The sequence below is a fragment of the Cercospora kikuchii genome (assembly GCF_019650295.1).
Source record: "Cercospora kikuchii DNA, contig_00002, whole genome shotgun sequence".
Taxonomy (NCBI): Eukaryota; Fungi; Ascomycota; class Dothideomycetes; order Mycosphaerellales; family Mycosphaerellaceae; genus Cercospora; species Cercospora kikuchii.
This window is the reverse complement of record NW_025408583.1, coordinates 4,770,820-4,785,888: the sequence shown is the minus strand read 5'-3', so window position 1 is coordinate 4,785,888 and position 15,069 is coordinate 4,770,820. Positions and strand designations below refer to the sequence as shown.

The following is a 15,069-nucleotide window of genomic DNA, read 5'->3' as shown; positions in this document are numbered from 1 at the left end:
CCATCTCAGATTCTCGTGCCTGCTGATGAGATACTGCTGGAGATCATTGAGACAAGTTACGCTTGCGACGAGATCTTTCCAACAATTCTCACATCGGGTTGCCAGCATGCCGCCGAAGCAGGCGAAGCTTGGGTATGTCGTGAGCCAGCAGACTCTCGGGTCCGTATGGCTACGCCTTTCAGCTATGTGCTCGCTGACATTGTTATAGCAAATTCTTTGGCAATCCGAATGGGCAGAAGCCAACACCTCAACAATCAAAACTGGCTTTCAGCTCAAAAGCCACGCCTAAAAAAGAGGATGCTGAGGATGCGAGTGTAAACCCTCCTGCTAGCACAGCTGGTAGTGTGAAGAAGGAGGATGTTGAGATGCAAGAACAGGGAGAGGTGAAGTGTGAGAAGCACGACGATGGAGATGAGGCCGAAGTCAAGCAAGAGCACTCACCATCGAGCTCGTCGAAGAAGCGTCGGGCCAGCCACGACGTTGAGATGGATGAGGATGTAGAAGATGACGAGCCACCGACCAAGAAGGCCCGCTCGAGACCCGCATCAAACGGTACGAAAAAGGGCACAGCGACTCAGACTGCTGTCAAGAAGGAGACACCAACAGCCAAAGCCGCTGGCAAATCGAAGAAGGTCGATATCAAAACCGAAGAAGAGGCTGAGGATGAGCCAGTCGAGGCTGCAAGCTCGTCGGCAGAAGACGAGTCGGCACACTCCGCAGCGGAGGAGGAAGAGGTGGAAGTCAAGCCAGCGAAAGCTGCAAAGGCCGTGCAAAGCACACTCAAATCAGACACAAAAGACCCATATCCGGACTGGAAGGCTGGCGATCCTGTACCCTACGCTGCGCTTTGTACGACATTCTCAAAGATCGAAATGACGACCAAGCGTCTCGAGATCCTGGCACATTGTGCCCGATTCCTGCGCCAAGTGCTGCGACTGACGCCAGACGATCTACTACCCGCCGTGTTACTCATGGTGGGCAAGCTAGCCGCTGACTATGCCGGTATTGAGTTGGGCATCGGCGAATCTCTCATCATGAAAGCCATTGGCGAGAGTACTGGTCGAAGTCTGAAAATTGTCAAGGAAGATCAGCAGAAGGTGGGAGATTTGGGACTCGTAGCAGCGAAGAGCAGAGGAGGCCAGCCGATGATGTTCAAACCGAAGCCACTTACCGTGCGTGCCGTGCATGAGGGCCTAATGAAGATTGCCACTGTCGAAGGACAAGGCGCCCAAGGCCGCAAGGTCGATGGCATCAAGAAGCTGTTGTCATCCGCGGATATCAATATGGCCAAAGGATCGACCATTGACATCAACAAGGACAAAGGTGGTCCCAGTGAGAGCAAGTTCATCATCCGTGCTCTCGAGGGCAAGATGAGACTTGGGTTGGCAGACAAGAACTTGCAAGTCGCCGTGGCTCACGCAATGGTTGCACATTCCGTGTCCAAAGACGGCAAGAAAGTGCCAACTGAGGAGCAACTCAAGAAGGGTGAGGAGATTTTCAAGGCCGTCTACAACGAGCTTCCGGCCTACGAGGTCATCATTCCTGCCCTGCTGGAGAACGGCATCTGGAAACTGCGTGAGGCTGTCAAGCTACGACCCGGTGTGCCGCTGAAGCCCATGTTGGCTAAACCTACGAAATCGATCGGAGAAGTGCTTGATCGCTTCGAGGGCAAGGACTTCACTTGTGAGTACAAGTACGATGGCGAGCGAGCTCAAATACACTATGTTGCCCACGAGGCCGACGAGGAGTTTGCTGCAACTGTCGCTCCTGCCGCCGGTAAGAGTGATCGAGGGATTTCCAACATCTTTTCTCGCAATAGCGAAGACCTCAGCAAGAAGTACCCGGATATCCTTGAGAAGCTACCGAATTGGGTGAAGAAGGGAACCAAGTCATTTGTTCTCGATTGTGAGACTGTGGCATGGGATGTCGAGAAGAAGCACGTCTTACCATTCCAGCAGCTCATGACGCGGAAAAAGAAGGACGTCAAGACCGAGGATATCAAGGTCAAGGTCTGCGTCTTTGCGTTCGACATTCTATACCTGGACGGGCAAGCGATGGTCAACAAACCTTTCCGAGAACGACGCGAAGCCATGTATGGAGCTTTTGAAGAGATCGAAGGCGAGTTCGCCTTCGCCAAGTTCGGCAACTCCAAAGAAGTCGAGGAGATCCAAACTTTGCTCGAGGATTCTATCAAAGCATCGTGCGAAGGTCTCATGGTGAAGATGCTGGACGGCGTCGAATCGCATTACGAGCCATCTCGCCGATCGCAGAATTGGCTGAAAGTGAAAAAGGACTACCTTGCTGGCGCTGGTGACTCCCTCGATCTTGTCGTGCTCGGTGCATACTACGGCAAAGGCAAGAGAACGAATTGGTACGGAGCTTTCCAGCTCGCGTGCTACAACGACCACAAGGAGCAGTATGAAACGGTGTGCAACATTGGCACAGGCTTCAGCGAAGCTCTTCTCGCTGAGCTGTACGACACGCTTTCGCCATTGGCAATCGACCGGGCCAAGCCATTCTATGACCATAGCATTGGCAAGAATGATCAGCCGGATGTCTGGTTCGAACCAAAATATGTCTGGGAGGTCAAGACTGCTGATCTCACACTTTCTCCCAAGTATCGTGCAGCATCGAGCGAATTCGGAAGCGATGGAACGCACAAGGGTGTTTCGCTGCGCTTTCCGCGATTCATTCGAGTGCGTGATGACAAGAAGCCTGATGAGGCCACGAGCAGTAAGCAAGTTGCGGAGATGTACAGGAAGCAAGAGAGTGTTGGCAAGAATCAGGGCCCTAGTGTGGACGATGACTTCGAGTATTGAACGGGGATTGTAGAAAGATTTTGATGGCTAATGGCGGCTTCAAGGCTGCAATGAATGCATGAACAGTGTTGCTCACATGCAGTTAGCAGAAGATGAAAATGCAATTCTCCAATGACTTCACTTCATTGCATCGGTGATTTTAGTACGATCTTCAGGTTCGCCGGAAGGTGGCCGGAGTTCGGGAAGACTCAGCCCTGTGGATGCGCAGTACATCATCCGCCAAGAGGCTTCGTCCAGGCACAGGCATCTGCTAACGCTCCCCATGTCTCGTGCCGCTGTCCTCGTTTGAACATCTATAGTCATCTTGTGAATTTGGCCCACATGCGGCTCAGCAACACGTCGCAAGCAGAGAGCGAGTATACAGTCACCTGAGCAAAGACTTGCAGTATACGACACCGACCGCCGCGAGCCACAACATGCCAGCACCACCACCCCCTCCGCCGCCCCCGCCGATGCCTGGCATGGCCGGTGGTAAGTGATAGCATGAGCAGGACTCCAAACAATGACTGATCGTTTCAAGGGCCACCGCCTCCACCTCCACCGCCGCCCGCTAGTTTACCCGCGAGACCTGCTGCGAATGAGGTGAAAGGAAGAGTACGTTACACGTGTACAGCGGGCAATGCGCCGGAACGCACAAGGAGTGACAGTCTGCTGATGTTTGCGCTGTACAGGGTGCTCTGCTTGGAGATATCACTAAGGGCACGCGACTCAAAAAAGTTGGCGTCGTCAATGACCGTTCAGCACCCATCATCGACAAACCAAAGGACTCGGGCGGACCACCTATTGGAGGCGCGCCACCTGTTCCGGGAGGACTGAGACCTGCTCCGTCGGGCGGAAACAGAGCTCGGAGTAATAGCGATCAACCAGCAAACGCAGCAGCAGGAGGAGGCGGTATGGAGTCAGCACCGCAATTGGGAGGTCTCTTCGCGGGCGGGATGCCAAAATTGAGGAAGACGGGCGGAGGAGTGAACATGTACGATTCGGATCCAGAGACGAATGCCAGGAAGGTCTCAGCACCAGTCTCGAGTGCCCCCTCAATACCGAATGGACAACCGCCTCCCAGACCAGGAGCAGCGCCGCCGCCGCCTCCGCCGGGCTCCGCACCTCTTCCACCTTCAGTCGCTGCGCTGAAGAGCAATCTGCGACCTACCAGTTCACTATCTCTCGACAGCGACGCACGATCAAAACCGAAGCCTCCCCCGCCGATTGGCAAGAAGCCTCCCATTCCTCCTCCAGCATCGCGAAAACCATCGGGATTTGCTTCCAAATCGATGCTGAACCTACCTACACACGACACTCCGCGACCTTCATCCAGCCCTGCTCCTTCAGCCGCACCTCCACCTCCGCCGAGCGCACCTAGACCACCCCCTGCGCCCCTTGCGCGACAAGCGCCAACTCCTCCCTCTGCGCCGCCAGCACCCCCTCCACCTCCAGTATCACGCATAAGCAATGTCAAGGACGACGATGACGAATACGATCCATACAATTACAATTCCAGATCGACGCCACCCCCTGCTCCTCCGCCGCCGTCGCAGACAAACGGCGCACACAAAGAAGTGAGCTTGGCACAGCAAGCTGCCATGAATGCCTTTGGGATGAACAAGCAAGCCAGTCCAGCTGCAGCCCCACCAGCGCCTCCGCCGCCCCCTCCCACAGCTGCTCCGAATAGACCTGGGTCCACGCCTCCACCAGCGCCGCCGCCACCTCCAATGTCGCGGGCAGGTTCATCACCTCAGGGCCCTCCACCTTCTCCTCCGAAAGCGAGCACACCAGGCGGAATGCCATCTGCGGGAGGCGTATCTCTCGGATCAGATGGACCAGGGAGAATGCCTTCTTTCCCAGATGCCGCAAGCTACACATTGACGAACGGGAACCGAAGTCGAGCAGACAGTGGAGCTAGAAGCTCGGGAGCGAGATTCACAGTACAGGACTCCAGATTCAAATTTCAGGACGATGGGCAGCTACCGAAGCCACGAGATTTCGCTGGTGGACCAAAGAGATATCGTGCTGGGAGGGGAAGCAGTGTGCCATTAGATTTGAAAGCTTTCGATTAAGAGGGAGGAGTGTTATTTGAGTGAAGCGTTCAAGCCGGCATTTGTTGTGTCTGAATGCGCTGGTGCATTTAGATGGTCATCAAAATGGTGTACATAACCATAGCGTCGGAAACAGTTTGCGCTGGAGCACAGCACAATTCTACAATCAAGACAAGATCAACTCGCGTTTTCAATTTAGAGTTTAAACAATCTGTTCAAGGGAAAGCACAAATCAGTCTCATGGTCTGACTTTCCAGCGTATCACCGTCCGTCCAACTGACATGCCCAAATCCAGCATCCCGCAGACTCTTATCCCAAAAGTGCTCATCAGCAAGTGCGTGCGTCCTCCCATCGTCGAATAACCACCACCCTTCTAGCAGGCCATAGACTAGATCAAACCAATACAGAGATCTCGTAAACTCCACCAAACAAAAGACTCCATCACTTTTGAGCAGCGCTCTTACATTCTTCGCCGACCGACTCGCATGCGGAGTAGCATGAATACAGTTCGTGGCAATGACAATATCGAATTTCCCGCGAAGTTCCTCAGCAGGTAGGACATTGCAATCAAGATTTGAGAAAATCAGCTTATCATAACCAGGCAAGTTGCGGAATTTGCGTTTGGCGGCGGAGACTAATGCGCCGGAGATATCGGTGAAGTGGTATTCGAAATTTATACCAAGAGTTTCGAGGAATGCGACGATGTGGCGTGCTGTTGCTCCCGTCCCGGCTCCAACTTCGCATATTCGGAAGGGTTCGTTCGATGGTGATGGGGAATGCGAGGGGCTGGAGAGGATTTGAGAGAGGTAGTCGGCCAGGAGGCGGGTTATGGCTTGGCACATGGGTGCTGAGTCGTAGACGTCGGCGAGAATTTCTTTGTTTACGGGGTCGGCGAAGAGGAGTCTCAGTGGGTCGGCTTTTCCTGTGAGACAGTCGGCGAGATTGGATGCTGTGATGTTCAGGAGCTTGGTTTCGGATGTGTGTTTCGGGTGGCGGGCGAGCATTTCTGAGAATAGAGCTGATGATCGTTCGTTGGGCATGGGCTTTTCCGTTCGGAAATAGCTGTTGTTTCGTGACTCCAGTAGCCCAGCATCAGCGAGGATGAGTTGCATTCTGGCCAATAAGTGCTTGTGTTTAGTCTCTAAATGGATGGACGGCACCTTTTGGCCAGTAGATAAAGCTTTTAGGTCACAACCGAGCTGTTCCAGTGCCTCGACCACGTACGCCGCGACTAGTTGACTCTGGAGAGGATGTACTTGTGCCCAGAACCCTTGGAACCCAGTATGCTCTGCATAAGCATCAAACTTTAGTCTGACATTATCGAAAAGTGTCGAGGCTACGATCACGTTCGAGGGACTAGGAGCATGTACGGGATGTGGTGGATTGTTTTGAGGAGCGACTACGAGCCTCTTACATCCTGCGGAGTCTGGGATAGCTGGTGTGCATGGCATCTTCTCCCCAGTGACAAGATGCACGAGGTCCGCGAAAGTCGAGCGATCATCAAGGTCCTCTAGATCAACCACCAAGGAGAACTGTCTTCTGATATCGCTTGTGATCTCAATCGCAACCAGGGAGTCAAATCCAAGATCAGCCAAATTTTCTGGTCCATGCAACTCAGTATCGAGCTCGAGATAGGCGCAAACCAATGCGGAAAGACGAGGAGCCAGGTCGCCACTCTGCCACGCAATCTCAGACGCTGGAGTAAGAGGTGTGGCTATCGAGCCATACGACATGGCACGAGAAGTGCGTGGAGATAGTTCTGTCGAGGAGGTTTCGCTTTGACGGCGAGCATCAGACTCAAAGCTTCCAGCTTTGGCACTTCGACAGCCTCTTCTTTCCAGGTACGCAAGTAGTGCGTCCATATTCTCGAGATCTACCACATCATCCAGGTACAGTTCGAGACCGAAGGCTTTTGCGAGTTCACCAACGATCTCCATGATCATTAGCGAATCGATACCGAGGCCATCGAAAGTGGCACTCCCTGTTACATCTGCGGGTCGAATATCTGCAAGTTCTTGCAATATATCGCACAGCCGTGCATGGATGGCACCTTTGGTGTCTCTTATTGCATGACTTGAGGCTGTGGAGATGTGCGGGACGTGCTTTCTTTGAACAGAATTATCCAATGTGAGGGCACCCTTTCCAGGTGGAGAAGGCGCTTCTGGATTGTGCGATCTTGTCATTGTGGATGTGGGCTCCAGCGAAGGAGTAACAGCATGTACTGTTGCCGCCGGTGCTAGCTCCAAGCTCTTGAAGACCGCGCCCAGGATATAAAGAACGATCCTGCCTGTAGCCGCGTCATACACAAAGATGTCGTTGGCGACTTCTTGAGCTCCAGGAGAAGCGTACACAAGGACTTCGTAGACAGCCTCGGAGAAGCTGCTTGCGATCAGTGGCTGGAAACTGGGGCCTGTGCGAACGGTATCGACACTGGACAATTTGTATATCTGCCCTTCTGGTCGATTGCACATAAAGTTAGCATAGATGCCCGCAACCTGTGTGAAGTAGTTGAGGAGCGCAGAATTGATAATGCTGCCCTCGTACAAACAACTCGCAAGTTCCTTGGGCAAGACAACTCTGCCAGCAACTTGCTGACCCCGTGCACAGATATGGCGCACTCCGCGGTAGTGCTCAGCATAGTCCACAAGTGATGACAGAACTTTGTACACCATCGACCCTGAAAGGGATTCTTCCGCATCTCGGAGAAGAGTAGTGATGAGATCGCGATTGGCAAGTCTTTCGAAGCGTACAAAGTCGGCGTTCATGGCAGCATTCTTGGTTTGCAAGCCCACGATGCCTGAAGCGTGCTCGATCCATTTGTTGTCAGGGAGAGCGGTCTTGAGCGAGAACTTCCAATCAGCTCCGAAAGGCTGAAGCAGGAGCTCGATGCTGCCTTCTGCATCCAGACTCATGGACGGCCCGATCTGAAGGCCCGTGAGCTCGGGAAACACCTGGTCTTGGTTGTCACGCCTGACATGATACGCAGCGCGTGCTGCAAGGTCGACATAGATGGAGGGAGGACAGGAACACTTGCCCAAAACGTTGTGTCCTTTAGCCAGGATCTCGAACTCTGGACTTCGAGGATTGATTGCGAAACGATGACCTTGCCAATCGGACTTGATCAAGCTGATGAGTGTTGCTGGCAATTGCGGTGAAGATGGCTGTGCTTTGGATTGCGAAAGAGTTTGCGCTGGCGCTGGGATCACAAGCTCCAGCCAGTGCTTATTCTTCTCGAACTGATAGGGTGGCAGCCTCAGCACATCATAATCTGCTTGCTGCGAGTGGTGGAAGTTCCAGAACTGCAACTTATGGCCGCGTTTCCACAAGTCAACTGTGGTATCTGCCAGACTTTCGAGAGAATTTGGCTTGTTCAATGCAACAGGCAAGAACTTGTTTGGGACATCGCTGGAGACGCCCACGATTCGTGCCGCAAGACCGACTACTGTGGAGTTAGAACCAGCTTCAAGCCAGGTACAAGGATCTAGTCGCTCGCTCACGCGCTGTACAGCTTGCTTGAAATATACTGGATCCCGTGTGTGAGCTGCTATGAGTTTGGAGGTTGGTGCATCCCAGCTACTATCCTTGGTGCAGCTTTCGAGAGCGATTCTTGGTTTGTGAATCTCAAGTGAAGCTGCGAGCTGATCTAGCTCGGGATAAAGGTCGTCTGTGAAGCGCGAGTGGAAACCATACTTCACATCGAGTGCTTTGTGTCGCATGCCAATCCTTTTGGCCTCGTTGATCAAGGCTGCGGCAGACATCCGGTCACCCACCACCACGTGACATTTTGGGCCATTGTAGCAGGCGATCTCGTATTGATGCTGAGGATTTTCTTTGCTGAGAGCTGAAGTCATTTGACAAGTCTTTTCCTCATCCGCATCTAGCACGACCATTGAGCCAGGCTCTTCACCCCATCGTTGTACCATCAAGGCGGCTCTACCAGCGACGAATTTCAGGCCATCTCGAAGTGTCAGGATGCCAGAAACACTCAGAGCGGTAAGTTGACCAAGGCTATGTCCCACCAGACAGTCAACTTGCAGGCCCGCATCGATCCATGACTGGGCGCTGGCATATTGCATTGCAAACAGGATCGAATTGTGCGCAACAACGTCCGTGACGGGCTCTGTTTCGAATATGTATGGGTAGATGCCCGGATAGCCCATTTCAAGCAGTAAAGCATGGCAGCGGTCCAAGTGACGGCGTAGTATAGTCGAAGACTCCCAGACCCGACGGTCAAGCGCAATGGAGTCCGCCCCTTGGCCTCCAAAGCATAGTACTAGTGGAGGCTGCTGTCGCCTTTCTATGATAGTGTTGTGTTCCACTGTCTGCTTCTGCAGCTGAGTTTGGAGCTCGCCAAGATCTGCAGATGAAGTGGTAAAGGCGAGGGCGTGTGTATGAGATTGGTCTTGATGCCTCGAAAGGCTGTATGCCAGATTATGCAAAAGCTTGGAATGTTCAGCAGGTGCATGGGACCCGCGTCGCGAGGACACAAATGTGTTTAACGCTTTGCAATACGCGATCAAGCTACCTGGGGATGCTGCAGACAGCATGATGGGATATCTTTCCGAAATTGCAGATCTCGAAGATCCAGGTTGACGACGTGGGGCCTCCGACAGCATCAAAGTAGCATTGCTACCAGCTGCGCCGTAGTTATTTACGCAAGCGGTCAGACGCTGTTGGCCAAGCTTCTGTGCTGTGGTCGGTATATGTATATGATTCGGCTCAAGCGGCGGAATTCGTGGGTTCAGTGTATTGAACGATGCTTGTGGGACTACTTCCCTATGCTCCAGCTGCAAGATGGCCTTGATGAGTGCTGCAACTCCGGAAGCACCCTCGAGATGACCGATTGCACCTTTGACTGAGGACACGAATAACGGCGAGCTTCTGTGAGTGGCGCTGGCGAAAGCTTCTCGGATACTTTCCATCTCTATGGGATCGCCTACTGGTGTTCCAGTTCCGTGTGCCTCAACGAAATCGATGCTGTGCGGATTTATGCCGGCTTCCTTGGCTGCCTTGCGATACAGTGAGGCTTGAGACTCGGAGTGCGGCACCGTAATGGGCACACAATTGCTGTTCTGGTTGACAGCTGAGCCAAGTATTAAACCTCGTATTGCATCTCCATTCGCGATCGCGTCATCCAGTCTCTTCAGCACTACGACACCAACGCCTTCGCCGCGGCAATACCCATCTGCGCCTGCATCGAAAGGCTTCGTTGCACCACTTGGGCTGAGGAAATGGGCAGCTGCCAAGTTCTCGTACAGATACGGGCTGCTGAAGAGAGTCGCGCCGCCAGCAATGGCTTGTGAGCATTCGCCGTTCTGTAGAGCTCTGCAGGCTGTATGGATCGCCACAGCTGACGAAGAGCAAGCTGTATCAAACGTCAGGGACGGACCAGACCAGCCAAAGTGATGCGAGATCCTGCCACTCAAGAATGCTCGAAGGGTGCCGATCGTAGAATATGCAGTAGGTGGATGTGATGCCACATTGAAATCGTAATCGGAAGAGCAGGCCCCTATGTAGGCGCCAATGTCTCGAGGTTGTGAGGTATCAGCAAGATAGCCGGAATCCTGGAGAGCCTGATATGTGACCTGTAGAAGGTGCCGTTGCTGTGGGTCTGTCGAGAGGGCTTCTCTGGCGGATTTTCTGAAGAATTTGTTGTCCCAAGCATCGATGTCGGCAATGAAGTTACCCCAAAACTTCATGTCATCGTTCGATCTGGATAAAGCCCCAGCTTTGAAGCGCTCTGCCGGCATCTTTGACAACATGGACCTTCTCTCGAGAAGAAGTTTCCAGAATTCATCCACTGAATCGGCACCTGGAAATTTACAAGACATACCAATAACGGCAATGGCGTGTTTTGGGTCGTTGTCATTGATCGAGGGCGTGAATGATATTGACGCCCGATGAGTCCTTGGCGGCATAACCTCCGTAAGTTCAATGGTGTTAGTGGCCATTTTGCGAGTATGTGCGCGTCTCACCACCGATTGTGGTATTGCGTCCATGCCTATTCCCAGTATGTACGATCCAACATCTGCTGCAGTGACAGTGGCAGCAGCTTTCGACATGGTATCGTGCCAATTCGCTTGGTCCTCTAACAGGCTGCGTAGCGCCATGATGACAACGTTGTTCTCCCGAAAAGGCGTCCCATCTGTGTTGGAAAGTACGAGGCTGACGTTGGCGAAAGCGGACTCAAGATGTGGGCCACAGACTTGCAATATGCGCTCAGGTATTCCTTTATATGCTTCATGGTGGTAACGGCCAAGTGAGCCGGTGTCACGAGTGGAAACTCCCTCGCGAGCCAAAGCTTCTTGTAATGGCTTGAGCTCTGATTCTGGGCACGTAATGGTGGCATCCCTCTCATCTCTTAGCACGCTAATATATGTCTGGCGGTACATTAGCAAGTGTGCACTTCACAGAGCACGTGATGCTGACATCGGGAAATGTTGCTAGCACTTGCTCAATCGTGGAGCATAGCGTCCCTCGTGGCCATCGTACGGCAAGCCTGGTGAATCGCGTGGAGCGTTCCTGGTCCAGATCGACATAGACTCCGGCGCAAAAAGCAAGTCGAATCGAGCTCGCGGCAAACAGCCCAATGTCTGATTCGTGGCTTGCGCTGGCTACTGCCAGAGCGCTGAGAAGTCCAGCACAGAAGCCTTGAATGCCACCTCGCCTGGCGACGTGCTCCAGCAACGAAGCGTGATCAACGGAGTTGTCGCTTTGGCGCAGAAATTCCAGGTACTGGACTATGTGTGAGATAACAGTGATGGGCATCGTGATGGCGTTGCGGTTTTCCTGGCAATGGTGCTCGTTAGTATCCCCGGCCAACCATTCCGCCAAGTCTTCTGCAGCGAATTTGCCGGAAGACTGGTCTAGATCGTAATCATTCCCGCGCAACGCTTCCCACAGCGAGGAAAGCTCGAGTACAGCGGCGACAATTGGTTCCAGTGCTCGATTCTCTTTCAAAATGGCCCTGAGTCGAACCTGCCAATTTAAGCTAGGCCATGGTGCTAGCGCTCCAAATGCTACCAGAGATGGAATGGTCTCCATGGCCGCGCCGCGAAAGGTAAGTGCAGCAGTCGCCAGAACCGCACAAAGGTTGGGTCAGAAAAATCTGACATGCGGAACGGCTTCCCTAGATATGTCAGCGGCCCTTACCATTGATCATGCTTTTGTGCTACAGTCTCGTTGCATGGTTCAATGAGCGAACAGACAGGCGTCTCGAGACGGGTACCAATGCACAGACAGGTATCGTGAAGACAGCGCTGTACCGAAAGGCCAATGGCAGTCCAGCCAGAAGCCATGGGTTGATTCGCTTACGTCGATACATGTCATCGATAGTTTATGACTGCACCAGACATCACCAGGGCTGATGCGAGGAACGCCACGCGCAGACGTGCCAAAGGAGATGAACAGCACCATGTGTGACAGTTGCTGAAAAGGGCCATCAGTATATCAGCAATTCAGATCTGGGCCTGGCTGCGGGCTTGCGCTATTGCTCAGTCAGAGATAGTTGAGTGCATTTGCATGTCCGCGGGGATGGCAAATCTTTTAAAGCGGGACTGGCGTGACAATCGGCGGCCGAAAGTGGTTGGCTGAGGTGATACAGGTGGACCAGGACCAAAAGGTAGGCTACGTTGGCCGGAACACACTCTCAATAACAGAGAAGACGCTCAGAGGGCTTGTCGCGTAAGTTTGCGCGGTGATGAAGCGAGTGGCGCTGGTTAACGTCGCAAACAATGCCTTTAATGCGGAAGTCCAAGTGAAGTGAAGTCGCGAAGATGGAGCGAAACAAGCCGCCAAGATTTCAGCCTAGGGCCCCTGCTCACCGGAGTCTCACCTCACCTCATCTCCTCTTTCGCCAGCCCACTATCTCATCATTAACCGCGCAATAGACGCGGTCCATGTGGCAGCCGGCTCAAAACGTGCGACAATGACGAGTGCCACGCGATTACACGCGAGATTGCTGCAAGGTCATCCCGTTTAACAACCATTGGCCTAGATCCACCACGCGAACCTCGTGTCTGGTCAGCCAGGGCAATCCAAGGAACACTCTGCTTACTGCGCAGGCGCGACTACGGCTTAGAAACGTCGATTCGACTAAGAAGACACTATGAGCAACAGCGAAACCGGACTGCAGGGTATTATCATATGGCATTGGATTTTCTGGCTATGGCAAGCACTTCCTGTGCTAGTGCTGTGCAATCTGCGGACTTGATGGGGACTCTGTGGGCCACATCCAACTCTAATAACCGTGCCATCTTGCCATCACAGTTGTTCTTCAGCAACGCTCGATGAAGCTGAATATTTGGATCCTGCAGCCCATGCACATGCAGCGTTGGAATGTGCAGCTTCCTCCCCTGCGGAATCGGCGCCAGATTTGAATAGTCTGCAGTGCTCAGAGCTGTTGCATCAACCAATCCTGCGGGAACTTCCTCCTCTGCATCAAGCCACACAAATGGAGCGCGACCTTGCAATAAAATGCCAAACTTGAACCGCGGCCATTGCGAAGGCTTGCCGAGAACTTCGGCTTGGTATTGTTGTGTGTAAAGTAGAGAGGCGGCTAGCTTGGCACCCTGGCTGAAGCCAAGAACTCCAACCCATTCCCCCTCACCACCACGCATATCGTCTTCAACCATTGCAGCTTCGATAGCATCGTGTATCCGTTGAGTGGCTTCCACATGGTCTCGGTAGCAATCTTCCTCTCGCCATCGTAGCCAGCCTTTGAAAGGACCCATGTCTTGGAATACTTTGACAACGTCTGAGCCAGGGTATGATACATATGGTGCCTCTACAAATACGAAGCGGAAATATGGGCTCAGTAGTCGTCGAAGTACGCGAGTTTGTGCACGAAAGATTCGCGAGTTTGTGCCACCTCCGTGGAACATGAGGATTCGAGGCAGATGGTAGTTGGCTTCCTCCTCTGAGTCGTATGTGGGTCGAAACATGGTTGCTGTGTTCGATGTATTTGTCCTTAAGTACGATGGGTACAAGTATGTGCCTCTGTTGTGTAGTGTTGCTGTTGTATTTGCTGCTGTTGTTGTTGTTCCTTCTGTTGCTTCTCTTGCTTCTGTTGCTTCTCTGACACCACGGCCGATCTGTGGAGGCCTTTGATGTAGTGCTGTTGTGTTGTTCTGTGATGTTCGACATTGTGCCACTACTATGCCTCTTTTATAGCCCGAGTGAATGATCTTTAGTGTGTTCCTGTAACAGTAGTGCAGTGGTATTCCGTCGTGTGAAGGGCGGACCCATACCCGGAGTCCGATTTTAGCACCTAAGGAGATATACCGGTATCCTTCCAAACACACGCCATCATATCGGACATTGCATTTCGACATCATCAACGGATTGTGGAGCCTGGAGAATACGTGGATTCCAGATCAGGATCGTTGGCTATGCCCGAAGGCTGAGGCCATACGCTATGCTAGCTTTGCTGCACTGAGCTAGGGGACGGAGTGTCGAGCTTTGCGGAGCTCTTGGACACCATTCCTGCACTATAATAGACTACTGTAGATCGCTCCTGCGCTCCAATTTCACCTGTGAATACTGCATTCGCCTCATTCACAGGTGAATCTTTCTTGATGCCACTGCCGAAGTCCTCTGCCAAGAAAGCTGCTCCTTTGTACCCAGAGTCACTCTGCGCCTCGCAGACATTGTCCTCACCACGAGGCACATCTCCATCTCCAGTAACCCTGAGAACTACCATGGCATCGTAGCGTCTCAACATTGCGCAGTCTCTGCTGTGCCAAATTTCTGCCACGGCAAGACGAAAAGCACCATTCGCCCAGGTTGTTGCATGACGAAATGCCCGAAAGTGGACTCCACAAAGAATGACTAGCATTACGCACTGGCGGGCCATTGAGCCAGAAAGCAGTAGCATGTCGCCATATCACAGGACGAGATGTCCGAAAGCACCAGATTCAGGTACGTCAGTCCAGGGTCGTGTCGCAATAAGACGGTAAGGTTGTTCGGAGTGCTCAATGAGGCAGTCCAGTGGACCAGTCAAAGCTCAGAACCGCGCTTCTGGAAGGACCACGGTACGGGGTTGGAGAGTAAGCATATAGTAGGTGCATGCGCAGGGTTCTTGAATAACCTTTGAGCCGCATCAGTTTTAGCAGACGAAAGGGGCTGCACATGACCACACAGGTCTCCGTTGAGACGGTCTCGGATCATGGTCGCTGGAACGGCCATTCATGATGATCCTTGACACTGGTCGGTCGCAC

The 15,069-nt window shown here is 52.9% G+C and overlaps 4 protein-coding genes across 5 annotated transcripts; 2 read left to right on the top strand and 2 right to left on the bottom strand.

Annotated features, from left to right (window-relative positions):
* Window positions 1–106: 106 nt before the first annotated feature.
* Window positions 107–2,819, top strand: CKM354_000411400 (the record flags this gene model as incomplete). 2 transcript variants are annotated; one of them, XM_044799341.1, is made up of 2 exons in its annotated part: window positions 107–132; window positions 209–2,819. In XM_044799341.1, 2 exons carry the CDS (start codon window positions 107–109, stop codon window positions 2,817–2,819), a joined length of 2,637 nt encoding a protein of 878 aa, XP_044655276.1. The 2 variants fall into 2 exon arrangements, with proteins under 2 accessions (XP_044655276.1, XP_044655275.1); XM_044799340.1 differs by having other exon boundaries at window positions 107–159.
* Window positions 2,820–3,235: 416 nt separating this feature from the next.
* Window positions 3,236–4,873, top strand: CKM354_000411300 (uncharacterized protein; the record flags this gene model as incomplete). Its single annotated transcript, XM_044799339.1, has 3 exons — window positions 3,236–3,290; window positions 3,340–3,413; window positions 3,491–4,873. The coding sequence occupies 3 exons, from the start codon at window positions 3,236–3,238 to the stop codon at window positions 4,871–4,873; spliced, it is 1,512 nt and encodes a 503-aa protein (XP_044655274.1).
* Window positions 4,874–5,067: 194 nt separating this feature from the next.
* CKM354_000411200 (uncharacterized protein) lies at window positions 5,068–11,896 on the bottom strand (the record flags this gene model as incomplete). Its single annotated transcript, XM_044799338.1, has 2 exons — window positions 5,068–11,232; window positions 11,282–11,896. 2 exons carry the CDS (start codon window positions 11,894–11,896, stop codon window positions 5,068–5,070), a joined length of 6,780 nt encoding a protein of 2,259 aa, XP_044655273.1.
* Window positions 11,897–12,993: 1,097 nt separating this feature from the next.
* On the bottom strand, window positions 12,994–13,794 carry CKM354_000411100 (uncharacterized protein; the record flags this gene model as incomplete). The annotated part of the gene is made up of 1 exon (XM_044799337.1): window positions 12,994–13,794. One exon carries the CDS (start codon window positions 13,792–13,794, stop codon window positions 12,994–12,996), a length of 801 nt encoding a protein of 266 aa, XP_044655272.1.
* Window positions 13,795–15,069: the final 1,275 nt, after the last annotated feature.